The sequence below is a fragment of the Peromyscus leucopus genome, chromosome 18, assembly GCF_004664715.2.
Source record: "Peromyscus leucopus breed LL Stock chromosome 18, UCI_PerLeu_2.1, whole genome shotgun sequence".
In the NCBI taxonomy this organism is placed as follows: Eukaryota; Metazoa; Chordata; class Mammalia; order Rodentia; family Cricetidae; genus Peromyscus; species Peromyscus leucopus.
Window position 1 is genome coordinate 10,457,200 of NC_051078.1, and position 25,113 is coordinate 10,482,312.

The 25,113-nt window shown below is 41.9% G+C and overlaps 1 protein-coding gene across 13 annotated transcripts in view; it reads right to left on the reverse strand.

Moving 5' to 3' along the window:
- Grip1 (glutamate receptor interacting protein 1) overlaps positions 1-25,113 on the reverse strand; it is a 649,740-nt gene that overhangs the window by 132,339 nt on the left and 492,288 nt on the right. For all 13 annotated transcript variants that reach the window (XM_037196738.1, XM_028869613.2, XM_028869622.2 and 10 more), the window contains 4 exons: positions 23,584-23,729; positions 16,978-17,061; positions 12,597-12,672; positions 10,379-10,524 (listed from right to left, as the gene is read on the reverse strand). In XM_037196738.1, the coding sequence (XP_037052633.1) occupies positions 10,379-10,524; positions 12,597-12,672; positions 16,978-17,061; positions 23,584-23,729 (452 nt within the window). The remainder of the gene's footprint in view (positions 1-10,378; positions 10,525-12,596; positions 12,673-16,977; positions 17,062-23,583; positions 23,730-25,113) is intronic.

Consider the following 25,113-nt stretch of genomic DNA (forward strand, 5'->3'; position numbering starts at 1 on the left):
GAAGTGTTCTTTTTGGTATCACCCTTGTTTTCAAATAAACCAGTTCTGTAGGAGAGGTGGTCTACAAGCAGCCAGTCCTATTCAATGCTCCTTGTAGATGACTTTCCTGATGTCACAGAGGTCAAGTGGGGACTTCTCGAGACATAGATCTCCATAGAGATTAGACAAAAGTCTTCTACCTTTTCCCTTCTCCTACTTTACACTCACCAACATCTTTAGGTAATAAGAATAGATGCTACAGAAAGAGAATGATAAATATTGGTGTTTCTCCCATGTTTATATTAAAAACATGACTTTCACCTGCTTCTGAGAATTCACAGCTGAGAACAGTCCTCATGTCGCTGGAAAGTATCTGAGGAAGTCTTCACCAAAGTATTCTGACCATCTCCCAACCTCAAGCAAGTTTCAGGGCCTGTTGTAGGGAGTGGGTGAAGTCCTGAGAGATGTGTGCTGTTGACATCAGTATGGTCATGTCACGAACCAATGCCTCGGACCTGCAGGAGAGGCAAAGCCTCCCCTGGGTGAGGCTCCGAGGGATGGCAGAGCTTTCCCTCCTAGCCCAAGTGTGAATGTTGACAGTGTGTGTGGACAGTGAAAATGGCCACTGTAGCTTTCTGCCCCTGGCTGTTTATGGCCTCTGATGACTGTTCCCACACGGAGACTGCTTCTAGCAAGATGAGCTAAGCCTGTCTCCTTGATTCAGCTGTATACCATAAACCCCACCTCCTTTTTTATGTGTGTGTAATAATCCTGCCACCTTGTTCAGCTGGATGCAATAACCGCACCTGCCTGTATATAATTAACATGCTGATCTTTTGGGATGCCGTGGTTTCTCCAGTCACAGCCCAGAAAACCTGATCCCACTTTTCTGTGACCATGTGTCTAGTATTTCTTCATGCCCTCACTGCCCCTAGTCAAGGTGGCAGGACCCAAGACACGCAAGCATGCAGATTCACATGTTTCTGCTTCTGTCCATTATCCCTGCGGTGACAAAGCCTGGTCACGTGTAAGACCAGGATGCAGTAGAATACTTTGGTGGGCAGCCCGGGAGTTTATTTCCTTGGTGGTAAGGTTGACAGTGTTAACGGGATATTTGAACAGCCACTAGCATGGAAGAATTAATAAGAATAGAATCCAGCCGGGCGGTGGTGGCGCACGCCTTTAATCCCAGCACTCGGGAGGCAGAGCCAGGTGGATCTCTGTGAGTTCGAGGCCAGCCTGGGCTACCAAGTGAGCTCCAGGAAAGACGCAGCAAAGCTACACAGAGAAACCCTGTCTCGAAAAACCAAAAAAAAAAAAAAAAAAAGAGTAGAATCCTTTTTACTTGTGGTAGACACTGAGGTAAATATTTGTTTGCCAAAAAGAGACAGTGTATTTGGAAAAGACACGGAAGGGGTTCATACCTGACAGGACTCTTGGCTCCTTGAAGGTGACAGCTCATCATTGTGGGAAATAGTGTTTGAGGAAAGCATAGAGACCAATATTTTTGCCCCAGTGAAAGATGTTTTTGGAGTTGGTTTTACAAAAAAAGTTAATACAATTAGTTTATCACCACGAAGGGAATAATCTTGATTGATACTTTGAAGGCAGACTGCAAAATACAGGCCCAGACTGACCTTATGATTAATCACCAAGCTTGTCTGAATCTCATTTTTGAAAAGGAAAAGCCAGTCTGGACTAGCTAATACATACACATGGCCTCAGAGAAACTTATCACTCAAAGGGAGATTGCCCCTGACAGAGCTGGCGGCTTTTCATCTTTCTAAACTATGCTAAAATTAAAGGGCTAATTTGCCCCCGAGAGGGCATATTTAATGTTAGAAGCATCGTGTACAATCTGGAAATGAAGGAATTTTGACCAAATTTTGATTAATTTATTAAATGTCTCAGAATGCCAAGATCAAAATTCTTTCAGGCAGGGACAGTATGCTGACTCCGGGGACAAGGGATGCCAAAAGGCATTCTGGGAAATCTGTAACTGTCGGTGGCACTGCTGGGTTTGAGCTAAGGAACAATCAATGGCCAGTTTTCTTATAGATAGTGAGGTTATCGGTGACCGCTTTACATCAGATTAAGCTAATAGGAAAAGGTATTTTCAAATATTTTCCGTGTAGCCATTTTAGTTGGGGTTTATGGTTTCTTTCAATGAAGAAAGGAGTAGTAACAGGTTTTTTTTTATATCTAAATTCCAAAATGTTGCTCAGTCCAGCTGGAAGGACCTCTGAGAAGGCACGGCTTAGTCTCCTCCAATGTAACTGTGGAGCAGTGTTTAAAATATGTAGAGTCCTTTGTGATCCTATCACAAAGAACATCGCCTAGAAGATAAGCCCCTGTGCCTTAAGGGAAAATTCAGATGCTGAATTATTAATCTTTGGTACATTTATTCTGATACCCCTGTTTATCCCCTTCATACTTATTATAGTCAGCTTCTAGAAGAAACTAGTGAACGACTCTCTAGTGTTTCATCACCTCCTGTTAGCATTACCCAGATATTTAATACTATTTATGTATACCTTTTACAATAGAGTTGGACGAACCAAATTACTTTAGAGTTCCAGAAGCCAACAACTCATGCATTATGGATGAGGCTTTGAGAAACACATTTCTCTGCAAGCCCAAGGAAATGTGACCCGCATGAGGCAGCAGTGGTACCTGGCTGGGAATAGGATGGGGAGCCAACAGGGGGCTCACCTACAGGACTGGGAGAACGGACCACACTAGTGCTCGGGAGCTCTGCTGAGCATCCCGGTTCTCATTTCTGCCACTCTGCCCCAAATGCTCACATTCCCATGAAGCCCTCACCTACCTGCTTTTGGAAACATAAGGAGAATGTCCACTCTTTGGAAAAGCTACTTGCAGCGGTGGCCTTCTTTTCTGAAAGACTCCACAGACTGACTGGGAGCTGGGAATCCCAATCGTGGTGGCTGAGGGAACAGGTATGATGGGACTCACCGCAAGGGTCAGATATGAGGGGATTGAAGATGCCATAGAAAACACCTTCCATGCAAAAAGGAAGTGTGCGATTCAATTCAGGCCGGTGTTTGTGCAGAGGAAGGCTAGCCCAGCAATTAAATATTAAGACCAGCCAGATATTCAGGTTGGCTTCAAAGCAAAAGCCTTTGTTTCCCAGTGCCATCAAATGATCCCAACTTTTCAAGAGCATCGTGAAGACCACAGAATGCATCCAGGCTGCATACCTATGCTTTATAATAGTGTACTGTCGGGGCTGGAGAGATGGCTCAGAGGTTAAGAGCACTGACTATTCTTCCAGAGGTCCTGAGTTCAATTCCCAGCAACCACATGGTGGCTCACAACCACCTGTAATGAGATCTGGTGTCCTCTTCTGACCTGTAGTCATACATGCTGTATACAAGATAAATAAATAAATCTTAAAAAAAAAAAAAAAAAGAATAGTGTACTGTCTCATTAAGAGGAGTGAAAAAAAAAATATGTGGATCATCCTGTTGCATGCAGTGCAGAAAGAATAGTGAAACATCCAGTGGTTCGCAACCCATGGGTCATGACCCCTTTGGAAAACCTCCATTTCCAAAAATATTTACAATATAATTCATAACAGTAGCAAAATTACAGTTATGAAGTAGCAATGAAAATAAATTTAAGGTTGGGGGTCACCACAACGCGAGGAACTGTATTAAACGGTTACAGCATTAGGAAGGTTAAGATCCACCGAGACACAGCAACAAGATGATAAAGTATTTCAATTTTCAGAATTTATCCCACAGGGGGCTCTAAAGTGAGTCACCTATGGACCAGGGACCAGTCTTTTGTCTGCTAGTGGGAGCATTGCTTGAATCTCTAAACGACTATGATGGAGAATGTTGTTTGTCGACTGGATTGGATTAAGAAATGTCTGGAGCATTAATGAAGCATCCCGACAGGAATGCTTGTGATGATAATATAGAGAAAACTGACTGTGGTGGTTAGGAGTAACCCTAAATGTAGGCGGCACCGTTCCTTGGGCTGGGATCTAGGACAAATCAAGGAGACAAGCATTCCCTTTCCTCCGCTTCCTGATTCACAGAACTGTGATCAGTTGTTTCCCGCTGTTTCAGGAAGGAGCGAGTCCTGCCCCCTTGCTTTCCTAGCCATGATGGACTTCTACACCCAGCCCCCTGTTAGCCAAAATAAACACTTCCTTTCTATAGTTGCTTTTTGCTGGGTATTTTGTCACAGAAACAAGACAAGTAACCAATACAGTGGATGCAGGATGGTAACTGACATCGTGGTTATCCCTGTACCTAGAACACACACATAGACAACTGAAGAGCTCACCGTGCTCTTGTCCAGTGTTCTTGGTTCAAACCTCAAAGTCAGTCTCCACACAGTGCTTCAGAGGGTCACCTTCCATCAATCAGATATGACATAGACATAAAAGAATATTGATGGTCCCTATTCTAGACAAATCTCATACATTATGTATGTAGTTTCAAGGTACTATATTGGTTTGCTTAAAATTATGTACAGAAACGTGATATAATATGCAATAACAGCAAGCTATGAAGGTGAAAGGAAACTTCCACAGTCACAGACTCATTTATTTGTTCAATAAATGTGGCAGAGAGCTTACTTCATGCCAGGTGCTTTGCTGGGCACTGGAGTTAGTCCGGCCTCTCGCTGCTCACCTCTCTTTGGTTGTTTTATTGTTGGTATTTCTTCTCTAGTTTGCTCTTAATCATCTTAACTGTGGCGTGTAGTCTTTGCAGCCAAAGTCTATGAACTCACATACCAAGTATTTCCACATCCAGTTCTGAGATCTAGTGAATGTGCTATGTCTCTCCCATGATTTCATTATGCTACATGTCACAGATGACCTTGGGGGGGGGCAGGATTATCTTGGAGGTCTAATGGAATAGTGAGTCCTTAGAAGTGGAAAAGCTTCTCTATGTAGTTGTAGAAGAAATCAGTGTAGAGGGCTGCATATAGGATTCCTGTCTTGTTTGAACATGTCATAGGGAATGAGGTAGTGAGAATAATAGAATTTTATAAGAGTTCATTTTTAAGATGGGCATAGTGGCATGTGCCTTTAATCCTAGCATTGGGGAGGCAGAGGCAGGTGGATCTCCGTGAGTCTGAGGCCAGACTAGTCTACAAAGTGAGTTCTGGGACAGCAGGGCGGTTACACGGAGAAACCCTGTCTCGACTCCGCCGCCAAAGAACTCAAGTCTAGATGAAAATTGTATAAGACCATGTAACTGTCATTTCATAGTAATAACCTTCTAAAGAAAAGACTGTTGGCATTTGAAAATTACGTGTGATTGTTACGAAGGATGGTTCCTCTTGGCTCCTGTTTATGGTATTTTCTAAGGAAATAGAAAAGCATGTCAGGGACAGGGTCACCAAGGGGCATGCTGCAACTGCTGAAGGAAGCCTTGAGGTCTCAGTTTCCAGGTAACTGAGGACACACCAGGGAGGCATCAGTGGAGACGCATGAACAGTGCTTGGTAATTCACACTTAGGACTTGCAGCTGAGGAGTCATAGGGGCAGGTTTTATATCCCGATTCTGTTATTTCAAAAAAGGAACTACAATGCCAATACAATGCCTATGTTTTGTGAAGACAAATCCACCATTTTTTTTAAAAAAAAGGATTTATATCATCTAAATTCATCTCTATTTAAACAGTTGCTCATAAATTGCTCTTTTCACTTGTTCAGGATTGAATGCACGTAGGTAAGGACTATCCACATAACTGCACAAAGATGTAATGTCCTGGGGTATTTGGAATGAAACCCTAATTTCTTTCCTCATTATCCTTAGTTTTGCATGCTACCATCGTCTAGTGGAACACAAGACAGGCTTGAAGATGAGTATATAAAATGTTATCTAATGGGAGAATTAAAGATTGACAGGATTCAGAAAAACACCATGAGTAATTTAAGAAGTACTGAGGTTGAAAGTTTGAGGATGTTACACCTCAGTGTGAGACAAAATCATAAATCACAAAATAACTTCATTTTGAACATGTAGCATAAATATTGATGTTTTGGTACATTCTACAAACACCCACTTAATAATGATTGGTCATAAGGACAGCTAATCTATAAACAAATGTATTGTGCAATCTACAGTTATCATCAAGAGCCTTCTATGTATACCTGATGACGCCCGGGGAGGTGTGATGGGAGTAAACAAAGTTATCCTTAGTGCTTCCTCTGGTCTGTGGAACCCAGTGTCACAACAGACACACAAATAGATAGCGGAAGCAAACGCCAATGTAAATACCCCTGTGACGTATCCAGAAGGAGACAGAGTGTCTTCCCTTCTCATTCAAAGGGGGGTGGGGATAAAATAAGAAAGAGATTGAGTCATCTAAATGCATTGGACCAATGAGAAGGTGGGCTTGACCTGAGTCTTGGTGGTAAACACTGGGCACAGCCGTGGGAAGGGTCCACACAACTGGGAAGAACACTGTGGTTAACTCTTTCCGTCTTTATTATCAACTACAATAATTTGTTGGTTGTATGTGAAATCAACCAGATCCCTGCAGACATTAACTACAGTGTAGGAAGAAAGCATTTAAATCATACACATAATTTTTTTTTTTTTAAGCTAGATAAATAGAGTTCAATGTTTACTGATGACCATCTACGGTCCCTCCTAAGTTGTAAAGTAAAGAACTATTAAAAAATCATGAAGTGTTTAAAAATAGCTTAGGCAAGTTCCAAATCAGAATAGATTTGGTGACTTTTTTTTTTTTTGTAGTTTAAGTGGATGTTTATCTAGCAAAGCAAATATACTCCAGGAAAAATTGGAGCGGGTTGACAAGGAGGTGAAAAGCAGTTCACTGGGTTCTGGGTTTTGATTTTTTTTTTTTTTTTTTGATTTGGTGACATCTTGATGCCCTTTGACTGTAAAACTAACCTAACGATTGAGGTTTAGAACAATATTCTTGTTTTAAAAATATTTCTTTTTATTTTTTGTGTATGACTGTCTTGTCTGCCATGAATGTAAGTATACTGTTGGAACCCACTAGGTTTCCTAGTGGCTGTACCCAGCAGGAGTGCATAAGAGGTTGATTGGACCACGGGCCTGGGTACCAGGTGACTGTAACTAGCAAGGGGGGGGGTCTTTTGCTCCACCCCTTGGCATTGTTATAAATAGCCCTTTGGAATAAAGTTCTGGGCTGGTGGATAAGGACCCAGGCCCACCCGAGTTCATCCTGGGTTTTCTCTCCTCTCTATTTCTAACTAAGTCTCTTATCCCTCATTCAAGAGTTCCTGGGGTAAGTAAGTGTGGGGGCTGGTCCACCACAGTATACCATATGTGTACAGTGCCCCCAGAGGTCAGAATAGGGTACTGTATCTCTGGAACTGGAGCCACAGATGACTGGGGGAATACAACATGGGAACAGAACTGAGGTTCTCAGATTTGAGAACCTTCATGTTTCTCTCAATGTTTGAGTCACCTCTCCAGTCCCAGCACCATATCTAGAAGATGACTGTGTGTTACTCTACCAAAGATTCTAATGTCAAAGTTAATTTGTATTCTCAGAAATATATTTTGAAAACATTGTGAGCAAAATCATATGAAAATAAGTGCTTGTATGAACTTTTAAAAAATAAAACAATCCAGACTGTATAATTTTCCACATACTCCCTTGAGAAAGGATGACATATTTTCCACAAACTAAAGTAAAAGCTGTATTTTAATTCAGGGTAACAGGAGACCTGGGATTCATTTTTGAGACGTGGAGCATGGAAATAATCAACTTTCATTTCCTCATAGTTAATAAGCTTGGTTATGGTGAGCACTTTGGTTATAATAACTTTGGATATTACATTCACCAGCATGTGGAAGAACTATTGTTCTCTTGTTGTCCCTTTTTCAGACATGACTTTCTAGACCAGCTAGCCTGGAGAGGTGAAATCATTTGTCCAAAGTCAACAGAGGCCAAAATTCAAACCAAGTTCATGCAAAGGCTCTGTGTTCTGTTAGTGTTAGGGACCTTTTTAAAGAAAAATTTCTCCTTCAGTCTCATGCTTTCCTTGTTATGATATTACTTTTCTAAGAGTAGGACCCCTAGGCTTCTCCTAATCATTTGAAAATGCATTTCAACAACATCAAAATGGAGGGATTTTTTCCCTTGTAAATATTTAAAATAATACACATTTGCATTTATTAATAAGTACATTGATATGTTAAGCACCATATAGCATGGACTCTTTTGTCCATTTCAGTAGCTTGCAGGTGCATTAGTGTGAGTCTTTTCATTTTATATAGGATGTGGTGGTTTGAAAGAAAATGGCCTCCAAAGGCCCATAGGAAGTGGCACTATTAGAAGGTGTGGCCTTGTTGGAGTGGGTGTGGCTTTGTTGGAGGAAGTGTGTCACTAGGGGGTGGGCTTTGAGGTCTCAGATGCTCAAGCCAGGCCTAGTGTGCCCCCCCCCCCCGCCTGCTGATTTGGATGTAGAACTCTCAGCTCCTTCTCCAGCACCACGTCTGCCTGCATGCCGCCATGCTTCCCGCCGTGATGATAATGGACTAAACCTCTGAAACTGTCAGCCACCCCAACTAGATGTTTTCCTTTATAAGAGTTTCCATGGTCATGGCGTCTCTTCACAGCAATAGAAACCCTAACTAAGACACAGGAGAAGTGTGACCTCCACGACTCTAAGCTGCCGTGGTTCGCCGTGTCCATCACTGATGGCTTCTCTTAACTTCCTGTGCAGTCTCTTTACTCTGCTGATGGTCAGCTACTGGCTGACCTGAGAACTGCCTTCGGAACTCCTGTCATTTTGTCCAAGATCATTCTTCTCACATTTCCCTCAACCTCCTGCATTTAAGGAAGATGCTGGAGTTTCATCTCTTACTCCGACCTATGTGTTCAGCTTTGGGCTAAAAGTGGTTCACTCACAGCTCTTCTTGGGTAATAATAAATATCTCTGATTTAACGTTCAAAACGGAATCCTTACTTTTCCTGAGAGTCATTCCTTCAACCCTGTTGATTTCATTAAAATGTCAACACGGTCTGAATAAACCCCAGCTAAGAAAAATGTATATCTTCAAAGCTTTTGAAAGCAGATCACTGAAACTGCCAAAACTTTTCATCTAAGTCATTAGCAATGTATCAATTCTAAGATGAGATATCGGTACCAAAATTGTACATGAGCATACATACTTCCTAAGAAATGGGTACGGGAAAAGTAGTTAACAGTCATCTTCCAGTGGCCAGGGAAAAGGTGCTTCATAATTATCCATCCGGGAAGTGTGTATTAAATGTACAGTGAGACCCCAGGGCACACACTCTGGAATGAACGGGATGAACTATACAGGAATACTGGGTGCTGGGTGAAGAAGGAATTCTCATATGCTTTAGGAAAGAAAATGTCCTACATCTAATTCTATCACAGATGAGCGCCTATTGTTTTCTTTGTCTGCTAAATATAATCTACTTGGAGAAATAGAAAACTTATTGGTGTATATTCACCATGCATCTAGTGACGGGTTTATAAAGACACTGCCATTCAAGTATCTGTTGTGCGCTTTGACTATAATCAGCCCATAGTCCCTCTCAGGCCTCCCCTGGCCCATCTTGTTAGTCCTCTTCCTTTCCCTAAATAGAACTGCTTCCACTTGAATACACACACACACACACACACACACACACACACACACACACACACAGAGAGAGAGAGAGAGAGAGAGAGAGAGAGAGAGAGAGAGAGAGAGAGAGAGAGAGAAAGAGAGAGATATAGAGAGAGGGAGACAGAGTTTTATCCAGCCATAAAGAAGATTAAAATTGTGTTGTTTGTAAGAAAATGGGTGGGTGTGTACACCAGGAGAAGAAGAGCTGTACAGAAGAAATGTTCTCTCTTTGTCTCATTCAAGCATTCTTGTCTCCTCTACAAGCGTAGAAAGTGGACCTTATTCCTACACATAGAGACTCATGGAGTTACCAGCATTTACTCTGAGTTAAAATCATTAGGAATTTTTGAGGAGAAACTCGTCTGGCTTTTTTTTGCCATTTTACTCTCCAGACTTCTGGCTGCTAGGGCTATCTTGCAGTGACATGAAAAAATCAGAAAGCCAGAGCTTCCAAGTTATGTGATTCTGGGAGGTAAAAATAGTTTACTTCTTTTTTTTTTAAAAAAAATATACAGAAGAGTATAATTTGTGTGGAAGAGCTGATTGCTAGGTCAAACACTGAGAGACTGAGACGTCAAACGGTGGACAAGAACTCTGCACAGCTGAAAAGCAGAAGTCACCTCTTCCTGAACGCAGAGTAAACGTGGACCCATGAAATCCTAGCTACTAGGAGAGGGCAGACCGTCACAGCTGACCCTAGGTGGCTTTTTAGGAATGGACAGCTGGCACAAAGTAGAGCTCAAGAGGTCACACCCTTGGGGCTTCACACATACCCATCACGGAGACATCGTATTCTATCAGGAGCGTCGCCTCTTGTCCACACTGCTTAAGAATGCTCATGGCCTCAGCATGGGTGGTTCCAAGAAGCCGAATCCCGTCCACACTGAGCAACCTGTCTCCAGGTTTAATGGTGCCCTCTCTAGGGAGAGAGTAAAGGAACAGTCTTGATTAATTGAGCATAATGGGGCTCCGTTTTAATAGCCACTTAGCCAGATTCATGCTTTCCCGTGCATTCTGCCATCCAGCCCATTTGCATTCTCTTCAGGCATCGAGAATGACAGGGAGAGTGTAGAGAGGTAAGCCCGGACAGGAAATTGCTGTAATACGAAAAACCAGTAATGAGAAAATAACCGCATATTAGCAAATAACCTGGTCACCCACAGTTAACTCTTGGAGGACGCAAGTAAGAAAGGCACATTTTCCCTCTTGCAGGCTTTCACTTGAAGTCGAAAATTGATTTACGGGAGCCCAGGAAATAGCATTCACCTATTTTCCCCCAAAGTCAAGTTGAACAGAGAAGCCTTCTAATTTCATCCCATTTATTAGCCGTGAACCCAAATGTGACAGGGCGTGCTGGTGGGAATTCTCCTAGTCTGTAAATTTCCCTATTGAGTTAGGAAGCCATTTGGCAATCATTATGCCAATCCAGCCTCACCTGCCTGGGACGAGGCAGGCAAAGAACACTCTCCCTGCTGTGAACTCAGAGTTTTAAGGCACCTGGAGAGGATGAGAGGACATTAGTGGCACCATGGGTACAGAGTCAAAGTAGCCCCCTGATGGCTGTCTCTTCTTGGGGGAAGGGCGCGAGACGAGAAAGACAAAAAGCAGCCTGATGAATGGGGGAGGCTATAAGTGATCTCTAAAACAAACATCTTTCAGTTAGATGATTCTAAGCATATAACTAAAGTTTAATATTTAGTGCCATGTTTCTTTGCGTTCTAACTTTACTTGACGATAATTTGTAATTTGCTCCTGACATTCCTGTTAACCCTAACTGTTAAGATGGATGAGAAATGTGTATACATCTATTTTCTTTGGAAAGAGCAGTCCCCAAGAGAAGCATGGGAAAGGGAAAAGGTGAAACTCTCTGAAGTTTGTAGTTAGTGTGGTCCTCTGCAAAGGCAAACAGACGCTAGATGCTGGCACAGTGGAGAATCCAGTATCTCCACATTTCCTTATTTTATAGGAAATATCATCTTCCTTAGAAGTGAGCTCACAGCATGAGTTCCGGAGGAAAACACACCTGAACATGTACCCTAGTCCGTTTTAATGTCTGTCTTAACTATCCTAAGTCTTTGTTTGGTCAGCTGTGAGAAAATGAAAAAAAAAAAATGCCTCATTTACAGGGTGATTGTAAGACTAAAATAATACAATATTCACCAAACAGGCAGCATACTTTCTGGAATATAGAAAGTGCTTCATAAATAGTATTTATGATAATGACTTCCTCCCCAAAAGGTTTAACAATCCATGTTGATTCTAAATGGAGAGACAGAAGCAATTAGTGTATCTGTTTCCCATCCTTTAACAGCATCTGTGGAAGGAGTTGTGTTCATCTGTTATTCTAGAGTTTGCTTTTGCCATCAGAAAACAACACAGACAGAGGCATCCCCAGAGACACCTAGATTGTGAGTTTACCTGGGACCCAGCGAGGCTTATGAGCAAACATCTAAGAACACTTTCTCTTCACATACTCAAATTCTCAAGGAAGGGAAATCGTTAGATTGACAAAATTTCTTCCATCTGACTAAATGTCGTTCCCCTGTGATGTACAGGGTCATCACCACGAGGTGACGCTATGGTACGAGGATGCTGTTGATCCTAAGAGTCACGGCACTGATCCTTCTTCCCAGACGGGAACGGCAGTGCAGAAGGATGCAGGCCAACTCTGTGCCTTGGAGTGCTTCTAGTGAGTCAGGCCACCCAAAACACCTTTTGCTAAGCAAACAAACCTGAAAGGCTGCCAGGGTTGTCTACGTCTACGAGGGAGGGAGCTGAGCTCCGAACCAAGTACTGGCCAGAGAGAACGCACAGGAAAGGAAGAGTCTGGAGGCAAAACCTTACTTCCTCGCAGCTCCAACTCTTGGCGCTTTCACATTCTCACATACATACTCGACATCGAGCTGTTACAATTAATCATGTTCTCCTTCTGAGTCCCCGGCTGTCATCTTCAATCTAGTTTGGATAATGACAGAGAAAGATGGAGTTTACCTGTCAGCAGGCCCTCCGGGACGGACACAGGTTATCACAACCGGACGAGACTTATTTCTGTCATCGTGTGCTCCCCCTGGGAGAAAAATATAAAAAATAATAAAAAAGAGGAAGACAACTTTAAAAGGCTCTCATTATTGCCTTAAAAAAGAAAAAGGAAAAGAAAAACTCCTTACAAAGTGCCAGTGGAGATGTAGCAGTATATTTGTGGATATACGGAGGAGAATGTGCAACTTGCCCTCCGGCATGTAAAACCTCTAAAGCGTTTATTCATTTTAGGCAGAATGTTTTGAAGTCACCACCTTTCTACCTCTTAATAAATACAAGCAGTAATCAGAATGATAGAAGATACCTGACGACTGGAATGGCCTGGGGCTTATGAATTAAAACTCCTGGTCCGATGAGACCATCTCCCAGTCATAAACAATGCACAGGTATACACACCTCATGCTGAGCAACATGGCCAATAGCATAGACGAGGAAGCAGGTCTTCAACCATATATTGAAGAAAAAAAACTCAAGAAAAGGGCCAAGTGGTTAAAGAAAGAAGGAAAAGTGTGGTGGCACACAATTATGATTCTAGCACTTGGGAAGCTGAGGCAGGGGGAATCCTCATGAGTATGAAGTCAGCCTGGTCTATGGGCTGTGTAGTATGTTCTGGGATTGCCTGGGTTATAGACTATGATCCTGTCTAGAATACAACAAAGTGGCTTAAATGGCCCCTATCAAAAGTATAGCAAAAGTATAGTGTTTAAACTACCGGGGAAGACTTGCAATGGGAATTCAAATTTTGCACAAGAGAAATTTCTCTAGAGGCGTTTGTAGTTTACTAGAATGTAAAGCTTCAGATGGAAGATAATCCCTGGGAAGTTTTCTTTTTGACCCAGAACTAGTTTGTACAATTTCCTTCATCTGTGCTCCCCAGCATGTGCTTGGGGCCACCAGTGATGGGCCACTCACTAGGTCTGAGGCAGCTCACCCCACATCTGGACAGGAGAGAGTATACAACATCTTTCCTAATAGTCAGCTGACACCTTTCCAGTCATACATTGGCCCTTGTTATATAGACTGGAGTATTCTCTCTCTCTCTCTCTCTCTCTCTCTCTCTCTCTCTCTCTCTCTCTCTCTCTCTCTCTCTCTCTTTTCTGCAAACAAGTTTTCCCAAAGCTGAAAATGGTAGTTCTCCCCCTACTAGACCCCTCTATTTAATGCTTAGTATTTCCTACTTTTTATTCTTTCTGCGACCTGAGTTCCTTTCCTGTTGTCATCCTGGGAAATCACAGGAGCAGTCTCCAGTTTGCCAGTATCTGATAAATATGAAGGCCATCACCGGCTCTTCTGCAACGAGTGTGTCATGTAGCAGACTGTTGTTTCCCAAGCTTGGCACAAGGGGAGGCAAATGAAAGGAATCCAGCCCAAGAGAAAGGTTAAGAAGCATCTGCTTTTGCAAGGTATTCCTAAGGTACATTTGCTCTTCTATGAGGGAACTGATTTGGAAAAGGGTGCATGCTGAAGCCAGCAAGAAACCTTCCCATAATTTTCTCAGATCCAAATTTAAATCCAAAACATGGAAGGCATGCTAATTGAGTTCTAAAATTCTTGATAGTTGACATTTTATCATTAATGAAATAATGCACTAAATAAGGCACTTAGGTTCTAGGAAGTTTGGACTTGTAATGCAAAACAGGCACCTCAGATGAGTGATGTTCACTGGTTATAATGAACACACATCAGCATCATCAGAGATGCTTTTTAAAAATGTTAGTGCCTGGGCTGGAATTGGAGCTCATGGCAGAGGAGCTGAGCATGCATGAGACCCCAGGTTCAATATTTAGCTCCAGAAAACAAAGCCAATGCCAGTACCACCGTAGAGACCAAATGTGAATATCGTGCATGTGTGTTAGACTGAGCAGGACTCTGTCCAGCTTTAACCATGGGAATGGCTAAGTGTCCTTGGCCAGTGTACTGTGCCAGCTTGGCAACCCGGTGCTCTTTAAAAATAAACTTTGTTCTTTCAGTTGTTTCTAACATTTTAAATTATTTTAGTTTGCAGATGTATGTGGAGGTCAGAGGATAACTTGCAGGAGTCAGTTCTTTCTTTCTACATGTGGGCTCCCAGGATCCAACTGAGGTCAGCAGGCTGGTTGGCAAGCATCTTTACCAGGTGAGCCATCTTGCTGACTCAGAGAATGTCCTTTGGTCCCAGGAATGAACTCTCTAAAGTTCACATGGAGGCATCACCCTTTGTTCTACAGGAAGACTATTCTCTTCTCAGGAACCAAGATTTTTTTTTTCTTGTTAGAAACGAATTTCATCCCTCTGCTAACAAAGTTCACATTTTCATCAGAAGAGGTGAAGAATAAATTCTCCAGCATTGAATGGCAATGTTCTGTCTGCAGTGCCCACCTCTATCCTGACTTATCTGCTTTATCTATTTATCTGACCCAAATTTAGCCAAGATTGCCGCTGTCAAAAATATTAGATGTGCTAATATTGTACCCATCACACTGTCTCATTCTGATTAGCCAATGACCCTTAGTGGGTGGGTTGTGGCTACCTATTAATCAGATAAGCTCTCTAGAGATGGGCTTCAAGATGATTTTTAAAATATAAAATTATGTAAAACTGCAAATTTTTATGTTTAACCAGTGTATCAAGGAAAATTCTAAAGTCTGTACAAATGTGGCAGTCATCGGCTAAACCCGGTTCATTACTACAAAGACTTTAAAATCAGAAGAGCCCCTATAATCACACAAATTCAAGAAAAGAACACTGACTTCATGGGCCACTCATCCTTTCCTGTATGAAGTGCCTGTGTATCAGCTAGCATTTCAGCCTCTGGTCTATCTCCTGTGCATGTACACACATAAACTTTTGAAATTCCCGAAAACTGTTTGAAGGATATTTTGGTAATATTACATGTGGAATTCAGTTGCATCTATCCATTTTATTTTGTAATGATAAATTGTTGTTGGCTCAGGTCTTTCATTAGCAATTTGACTTGTTATTTGTTAATCTTACAGTAACTAGGGATGAATGTGTATAGCAAAAGGAATCTTTGTTGCACTTATTCAATAATTAGGAATTTTTGCCCGTGTTTCAAAAGCATTTCCCTTATGGCTTTAAGGGAAGAAGATTTGCATACACCATCCTTCAGCCTAAATACCTTATTGGGAGAGTTTCTACTATATCTTGTCTATTTTTATAAGAAATTTAAGAATGGTTCTGGTTAGTAACCAGGCCTTGGAACCTATCATAACTCTTAAGAAGAGGGTTTGGCCAGAAAAGTTTTATAACCAGAAAACCATCATAACCAGCAAGCTAAGTCATATAATAAACTCCTAGTTTATCTTCTGTTTTACTCACTTAGTGGAAGTTGTCAGCTTGTGTCTTCAATTCATTGACCTTAATGCCTTGAGGTAGGGTCATTGTCTTACGATTCCATAGCACTTATTGCTATGCTGACATGAAGGTATGTACTTAGTAAATGTTTCATTGAGGGATTGGTTTGCTCAATGGCTGGCCCAGAGTAGAATTAAACATTCAGAGCTCCGCTATAAAGAAAAACTTGTCCAAGTGAACACGACTGTTTTAGTGTTTAATGCATATAGATATGCTAAGATGCTTGTTAATATTAATTAATACTTTATCAATCATTTGGACAGAAGTCTTACTCATGTAAAGTACATTGTTATAGGAAACAACAGCAGGGAAAATCTCCCTACTCCCCCAAATTGGTAGTGTTAAAATTTCCTGATGCATACGTAATTATTGAATCTCATTATCACACTATGGATTAAGAGCTGCTAAAGTTGCAATAGTCTTTCAGGGGTGAAACCACTAATAAGAAAAACAAAGTCATAAAAACACGGAGTCATAGTTCAGAATTAATGGAGTCACTTGAACTCTTCAGTATCAATGCCATCCCATAATGAGATAGGTTGAATTGATACACACGGGTACCCCAAGGATTAGATTATCTTTGGTCCATTTTTAGAAAGCTGCAATAATAAAATGTATTCCAAAAGAAAGTAATTTAAACTGAGTTGCTTAATCCTTAGGTATTAAATTAAGCCACACCTATCAATATTTTTGATTCAGTAATACAGACCAGACACAAGAACAAAGGAACACTGGAAAGTGCTACGTCAGTATGATCAGAGGGAGCTGGCCAGGTCTACGAAAAGTAGCTACTTGCTCTGTACTACTGGGCTAAAACCAAAGTTGATCATTTGGAATCTGTTGATTCTTTGTCACGGTCTTATTTGCTTAGTGGTATATTTTTAACTCATGGAAAGGTCAGCTTTTCAAGGTGCCTTCTAGTATCTCACCAAGAAGTTCTCTAGGAGTCTCGGAAGGCCCGTCGTTGGTAACCACCTACCTCGTATGACAAAACCGAAGGTGTTGCCTTCCTTGTGCAAAGTGACCTCCACTGTTCGGAACATAACACTCGGCCCTTGTACAGCTGCATATGGGAACGAGATGGTAAAGCGTAAGTTTAAGGTTGTAATAACATTTCTATGATAACCTTTTCAATGTGACGTAATAGGCTTGCAAGTTCTGTGGCAAATAATTTATTTTGAATAAAAAAAAGCCATAGTACCAATGAAGTCTGAGAAAAAAGAATTGTAATGCCATACAGAGACTGTGAGTAGTTATCCATATAAATGACCCATGTTGTTCCATATAGAAACAAGGTCAGAGCTAGTTCCTTCCTTCTGTAGAGACAAATCCTAGACAGGGGGTGATATTTATGTTGCTTAAAGTCTCCATAGCAAGCAAGGCAATCTTCAATAAATAGAAACGTTTCCCTTTGTGAAAAACAAAAGCAATATGACTATTGCAAAGCTTAGGAAATAATTTCTGCAATCATTTTTCGTCTTGAAGCTGGAATATGAAGAAAACTCATTCCTCTCGGATTACAATCAATAGATTGCTGCTGCAAATAGATGTTCTGACACGCGGACAGCTGTTTGAAGATGATGCCAGCGGCCCAAATGAAACATGGAGAGCTAAAAAAAAAATCCTAAGGACATTCAAAATGTGACGACAGAGATGTGCTTAAATTTGCCTGTTCTCACTGTGTTCTGTTCTTTGCCTCTTATTGCTTTCATTTCACCAAATGAAATTGCACTGCCAAGTTGCGGTCTCTAATTACATTATATCACACATGTGAGCATCCGTCATGTAAAGGCATAAGTCACTAAAATATTCTGTGAAACTGCCTTAGGGAAATAGTGAGTGATTCTGATTGTATGATATACTATTGCTACATGAAAAAAAAATTCCACAAATTAGTATTTTAACATGACGAGGGCAGGGATGATTTTGTTGGCGAACCAGGAAGAACTTGTGTACTATGCAGAAGTAGTTGGCTTCTGATCCTTTATAACGTTGTACATGGGAAGCTGGGAATGGTGGAGCATGCTTGTAATCATAGCACTGGGGAGGTTGAGGCAGGAGAATTGCAAGTTCAAGGCTAACCTGGGCTACAGAGTGATTTAAAGGACAGTCTGGGCTACATAGTGAGAACCTATGTCAAAAAACATATAATGACGTCTATAGCCATAGTTATTACCAATAACACATTTTATACTGTTACTAGATCTTAGTATGTTTCTTACATAAAGCTACTAATACAAAACCCATGACTTATGATGCTTGAGTTACAACATGTTGGCTTTACTGTGGTGTGAAATGCACTCACAGTATAACTTTATTCTCACTCTCTGTGCAGTATTCAACAAACGACATGAGCTATTTGGCACTTAATTATAAAATCAGTCTGCGCTAATACTTTTACTGAAAACTAGGCACATTTAAGTGGCATGAGCACATTTCACGTGGGTCAGGCTGAGATGTTCGGTCGGTTAGGCTTGCTAAAAGTACTGTTACTTCACAATGGTTTCAACTCTAGATGGGTTTCTCAAGACATAACTCCATCCAAAGTCAAGGAGCATCTGCACATAGTTTTAAAGAACCACTAAAAATCAACCTCATCTCACCATTTGTACAACTAGCTAGTGGTTTTAATTAAGCATTAATTGTAGTTATTTTTAACAATTGGAAGCACTAAACCCTCAAAGGGATCCTGTAGGAACAGTAATAAAAAGGTATGCATTTAAACTCATAGAATCAGGCTGGTACAGTTGATCTGCCAACTACCAGGTTGGGCATAAAGTAGAGGAAAAACCTGGATATGCTGACAAGCAGCACAAATGCATAGCTAAACAAATGCTTTGCTATATGGCTGATTTAATTGAATGCCATCTCCTTGCTTTCAGGAGAATTTCAGTTTACTCTAATCAACTAGCAACAGTATATACAAACAGATGAAAAAATTGAGGAATAGTTTTAATTAAATGAGGAACAAAACTGGACTTGAACTAAAGGACTTCTTATCTCTATGACCCAACAAGCCACTTGAAGATACTAGTTTTGAACACGATATTTTCATTTTATGGGTGTGAGGAAGGCAAAGACGTGGTGAGAAATACCTGATGAGCATCTACTGTGTGCCCAGAATTCAGCAAAAAAAGGCTTTGCAAATATTATTTCATTTAATCATTAAATTATCTCTCAATCATGCACAACCAAATCCCAGCTCTGGGCCACCTGTGCTTGCTGGCTGGATGTCTGTTCTGGGAATGTGAAGTACTGGAATTTTCATTTTGTTTTTGCTTTCTGTAGCTGACCACAAAATTCTTATAGTCGAATTCAGTCTGTATGAAGACTTTGGTATCACTCACAGCTTCAGATCATTCACACCCCACTTTACACCATTTACAATGATGGGAATGATGTTATCATTGGCAACATTTTAATATAATTAACAAAACATATTGCATCTTTATAGTTTTTATTCACACTACTGGTCCTTGTCGATTTAATTTTCACACCCAGTATCAGTTTCATTGTGTTGACCATGTAACTGTTACTCATTATTCTGCAGAGATGTAATAAAGAGGCTTAGGCAAAGGGTTAAAGGGCCAGGTAAAAGGTCTCCTCAGTATTTTAGTTGTACTGTGGTTCCATGTTTCTATTTGTGAATATGCACGAGTTTCCGGAAAGCTGTTTTACTACGGTTGTTGAGATTGCTCCAAGTGAAACACCCCTTCCTCCTCCATCCTCACCACCTCGACAGAAGAACAGGAGGTGAGCTATTTCCCATGTCATTGTGTTGCCCTGTGCATGTGTCTTGCTTTGCCCCTGTGAGGCTATGGGATGCAAGCAGAGGCTAGAAATGTGCTCAAATGGGCTGGCCTCTCTTCTTTTCCTGGGCCGCAGGGAGAGCTCTATAGAGAAGTGTTCCTATAGACTCAACTCCAGAGTGAACTACATGGAGGGAATCTTTCAATATCCTTCCGTCTTCACTACTCCCACCGTGATGAGCACAGGGTCAGAAGAGAGATGGCCACACCGTGATATCATTCACATATCTATTGGAGTGGAGAAAGGATTCCTTCTGTTAGACAGCTGGTCTCACTCAGGTGGTGATTTAACAGGAGCTAAAAAGACCTGGCAGATTTCTCTTTTTAATTATTAAGCAGGGAAACTCTGTCACTCCAAGGTTTAAATGGAAACACTATTTAAGTAAATAGAGTATCTCCAAATCACATTCTTTCTCATTATTTAAGCTGATGATAAAATGTTAAGTGTCAACTCAAAATGGCTGAGAATTACTTAGCATTTCAAAATCCCTTTGGGGTTATGTGAACCAAGAGCGAGGAAGGCACTTTTTGGATCAATGTTTCATGCATAAATACCTAGGATACACTTTGCTCATATTCTCCCCAAGTAGTTCTGAAAGCAGTACATAATTTTCAAGTTAAAATGAGGTATGGAACACAGAGAGGCCAAGTACTTCCTTTCCATAGAGAAACTGAATCTTGGGAAAGATAAATGGATTGCCCAAGGTCAGACTTTATTATTACTTTTTTTAATCTCTCAGATCACAGACAGACATACCCAGCTTTCTCTGAGCCCTTGAGTTGGCGGAGGCTCAGAGCACTGTGAACTGGGTGTGTGGTTCTCGGTGTGGGGGGACAGAGAGACCCTAGCTTGGGTGGGCTTCGGGTAGATGCAATGGCCTGTTTAGTTTTAGTGTTCTGAGCTAAGGACAGGAGAGGCTTGTTAATGCCTTCAACCTTTCTGAACTCCTAGGCATTATTAATTTCCCAAACATAAGAAAAATAGATAGAGATTATCCTTGGAGGATAGGCCTCTTCCATCTGAATTCTATCAAGAAAAAGACTTTGGCATTTAAAAGCATATTTTTCTCTCTTCCTGTCAGCTTTATTGCATGGGGAAGACAAACCTATTTAAGTACCAAGCCTCAGCAGATTTAACTCCTAAACATGTTGGATACCAATTTTCTCCTCTTTAACTCTGTAGATGCTGTATAGCTCAAGGGTATCTTCTCTCTTGGAAAACAGTAACAGCATCCAGTGAATAGGTCTGAGGATCTATTTGGATCTATTTTCCGTTTAGTTTCTCAAATGCTACTGGAAACACACCAGTCTGACAATACAGTTTTAAAAGCCCTTGAGGATTTGTCGACACCCACATCTTCCGTGGAACCTTATCATTTGATTCCCGTTGCCTCACTGGCTGCCTTCCTATCCTGGAATCTTTGCCTTTCCTTTGTGATCTGAGAGTCCCATCCTGTCCAGCCTGAGCAGGCCACTGTATCTTCTTACTCCCTTGCTGGACCCTCTGCTCAGGGTGGTCCTCTTCCCATTCAGTCTGTACCATCCCTTCCCATTCTCCCCAAGTCCATAGCTGTGAATCATCCATGATACTAGACAAATCCCCACTCTGGGTCTGACCCTCTAAACTATACGGAATTCCTTTAGGAATAGAATGTGTTGTACTGATACACACACCCAGTGGAAGGCAAATGTATAAATGAGAGCCCCGTCTCTATAGAGCTGGTTTTCTTAACTCCTGGAAATGCTTTGAGATAATGATTTAAAGGCAAATTGACTTTCAGAAAGTTAAAGAAACCATGGTGCCCTTATAATGGTCACAGTCATAATGGCTAATATTTGCCAAGAATGTAACAATGGCCTAAGTATGTGATCACACTGCTGAATCCCTACAGAGCACATTCAGCAGTGACTGTAGCCATTGACAGGTGGCCATCCCATGGCTCAGAGAACTTAACATAACCTGAGAGCTTTAATCGGGTCCCTGACTCCCAAACACCTTCTGTATTACCCCTCAATCTCAATTTACATTGAAATTGCTTGCCCACATTGCTGGCTTTTTCCTTGGTATTTCTGCGTGTCCATGACAAAAGCACACTTCAAATGTAGTATTCAGCCTCCCTGCAACACGTCAGTTCTCCCTGCAATCATGTCCAGCCCCATTAATGGTGACTGTATCATTCCAGTTGCTCAGGCTCAAAACCTTGGTGTGACCCCGACTCTACTTTTTCATAGCCTGCCTCACATCCATTAGGAAACCCCATTGGCTCCTCATTCAAACCATACAGAATCTGACTGTTCCCCACCTTCACCGATCCCACTTCTCATGTCGATCTCTGCAGTATTCTCCCAACGTGTCTCCCTACCTGTATCTCCTGCCATGGCTTCTGACTACAGCCCAGCCACCAGAGAGCCTCTGGAACTGTGAGATCGTGTTTTGCCTCTGTCTGAGGCCAGGCTTCCCGAATCATTCAGAGCATAGTGAAAGATCCTCCCAATGGCCCACGAGATCGCACCACCTCACATTTCTGACCTTATCTCTCAATTCTCTTCCTGTTCATTCTACTCTTGCCACACTGGCCTCAATGCTTCTAGAACAATACACAGGTATTGTCTTGCCTTTTGCTCTTATCGCTGACTGACTCTTTCCCCTGGAGCTTTTTCTTTAGAAATTCATACAGCTGTTTCCCTCACTGCCTTCAAGTTCTGGACCTGTGTCACCTCGACTTCTGTTCCCAACACCCCTTATTTAACTCTGTGGTCCAGTCCCCATCCTACCAGTTACTTCTGATTTATTTCCCTCATATTTGCCCTGGCCCTTAGAATGGAACATGGTGATCATGGCTTTTGCTAAATACTGCCTTACCCTCATAGAATGCAATCTCCATGGCTGTCCCCCACATTCCCAGAATATGTAGTCGAGGCTGGAGCACAGTCAAGACTCATCCGCTCATGGCTGAATACGGATTATCATCAACTATTCATAATAATCTAAGTCCTCATGGGTAAGAAAGAGCAAAGAGCTGTCCAGGGTCACATCCCTGGTGACAGCTCCTCAGAGGAGAGGAGACACCAGAAGAACATAGCTTCAGCACAGGCAGCCATAACACACAGCAGAAGCCATGCCTCATGAACGTGAGCAAGAGGCCTCTGGAGGCAGACAGGCTGGGTTCAAATACTCACTTGAGAGAGCCTTGTCTGACACCTTCAAAGGATGGAAAGAAGGATGACACATGCCTCTCTTGTAGTTTCAACTGGTTGATCTATTATTTATTAAAAACTTGTAGAGTGCCAGGCAATGTTCTAAGTGCTTTACAAATGCTAACTCAAGTCACTTGATCTCCATTTTGCAGATGGGAAAACTGAGGCATAAAGCTTAAGCAACCTTCTCAAAGATATGTAGCAAGTAAAAGTGAAGCCAGATTTCATAAGCTCTCGAAATCTGTCTGCTGCACTTATTACCATTATCACTACTTAAAAATAATTAGATATGATATCATCTTTTATGGGTTTTTTTTTTTTGTGTGTGTGAGCTTATCCACTGAAGGGTCAATATAAAGCATGTAAACATGCTTTTCCTAAATATAAGCACAATATATGGATGGGTTTTTAAAAATATTACATTAACTGTTTATTAAAATAGCTTAAGTGGTATCCACATCCATAGATCACTTTAATGGATGGCCAAGAGAAAAAGAGGAGGCAGCTGGGGTGGGAAGCCATGGCAGGCAGCCGTGCGGGGGCGGGGTAGGGTGGGGTGGGGTGTTGTTTTTACTTACAGACTGGTGGGAGCTCATACTCCACCTCCAGGACCACTCTTTCCCCGACATTTTTCAGCAAGCTGATGATCTCGTCGTGGCGGAATTTGGCCAGGTTGATTCCGTTCACGGCTTTGATGTAGTCGCCCACATCCAGCTGGTCACTTCTGCAAAAGCAATGTCACTGTGGTGGGCACATCCTTCCCACAGGCCACTCTCTAACTTTTTTGACTTTCTCTCATCTAACTTAACAGGTCAACATAATAAACACCCTGCTCCCTAGGCCGTGACTGGACCCTAAAAGAAGGAGTTTGGCTGAGAATGGGTGGGATGTGTTGGGGCTACTCTACTCGCCCTGCCTGTTACGCATTGGGACTTCCACCTTGGGTGTGTCTCTGATAGTTCCTTAAACCTTTTACCTCTTTTATTTCTAAAACATCAGAAAACAAAACCTTAAAAACATTAGTTGCCCAAACAGTTCGAACCAGGGACCCTGATTTGGGGGATGTGGGGCTATGGGGTGGCTTGGGAGGGAGGGCTAGGAAATGGGAGGAGGGAGGTGGGAGGATCTGTGGGTGGTATGTAGAGTGAGCAGAAAATTTCTTAATAAAGAAAAAAAAAATCAGTGACTTGTCCCCTAGCACTTCTTCTCTAGGGATGGACCCTGACTCTAGATACTGCAAGATCTTTCCTTCTTCTTCCCTCTTAATATTGTTGCCTGCCCTTTGGACATTTCAGGGCTTTTAATGTCTTATTGGGAGTGGGACCAGAGTCAGAGCCAAGGAAATAGTCAGCATATTTTGTTTCTTATTGCTTGCTTTAAAAAATCAAAAACAAAAAACAAAAACCTGTTGTCTATTCCTAATCAGCACTGATTAAAAAAAATATATTGAGGAAGAAGAAATGACAGAGAAAGACTTGAATTGTAGCATCGATCACACCTTCCTTCATGGCCACGGAACCCCTGCTGCCCTGGGCTTTATCTACCAGACAGATTTTGGAACTAAGAACAGGCAGCGAGACCAATGGCGGGAGCCAATGTGTATGTCACTGGACACACGGACAAAGCAAGCTTCCTGTTCTGTTTCCTCTAGGAAACCTCTTATGTCCTGGTGAGAAAGAAAAGCCTCCTTGGTGGAAAAGTAAACACTTTCCCCGGAGACCTGGAGTTGGGCCTGAGTCTCTTCCTCTCTAGACATTTCACATCTTACGGGTCACCGGCTCCACATTTAGTAGATCCGAGTGTCACTTTCCTGCTGCAAACCATTTACCATCCAGAGGCACAGTCAGACCTTAAGCAATCCTGTCAAAATTAAACCTGCAGGAGCTGGGCTGCTCCTGAGGAGACACCAAAGTCCCCAGTGGCTTCAGCGCAGCCCAGCCAAGCTGCTGGCAGAGCTGGGGAGTGGATTCTGAAGCATGCCCGCTGTGCTTCTGTGGGGAGGCGCTGCCTGGCAGACAGCAGCTGTCATTTATCTATCAGTGACCTTTTCTGATAAACTCTAATTTTTTGAATTAATTATACCCTTGTTCCTTTTTCCCCCGTGACGC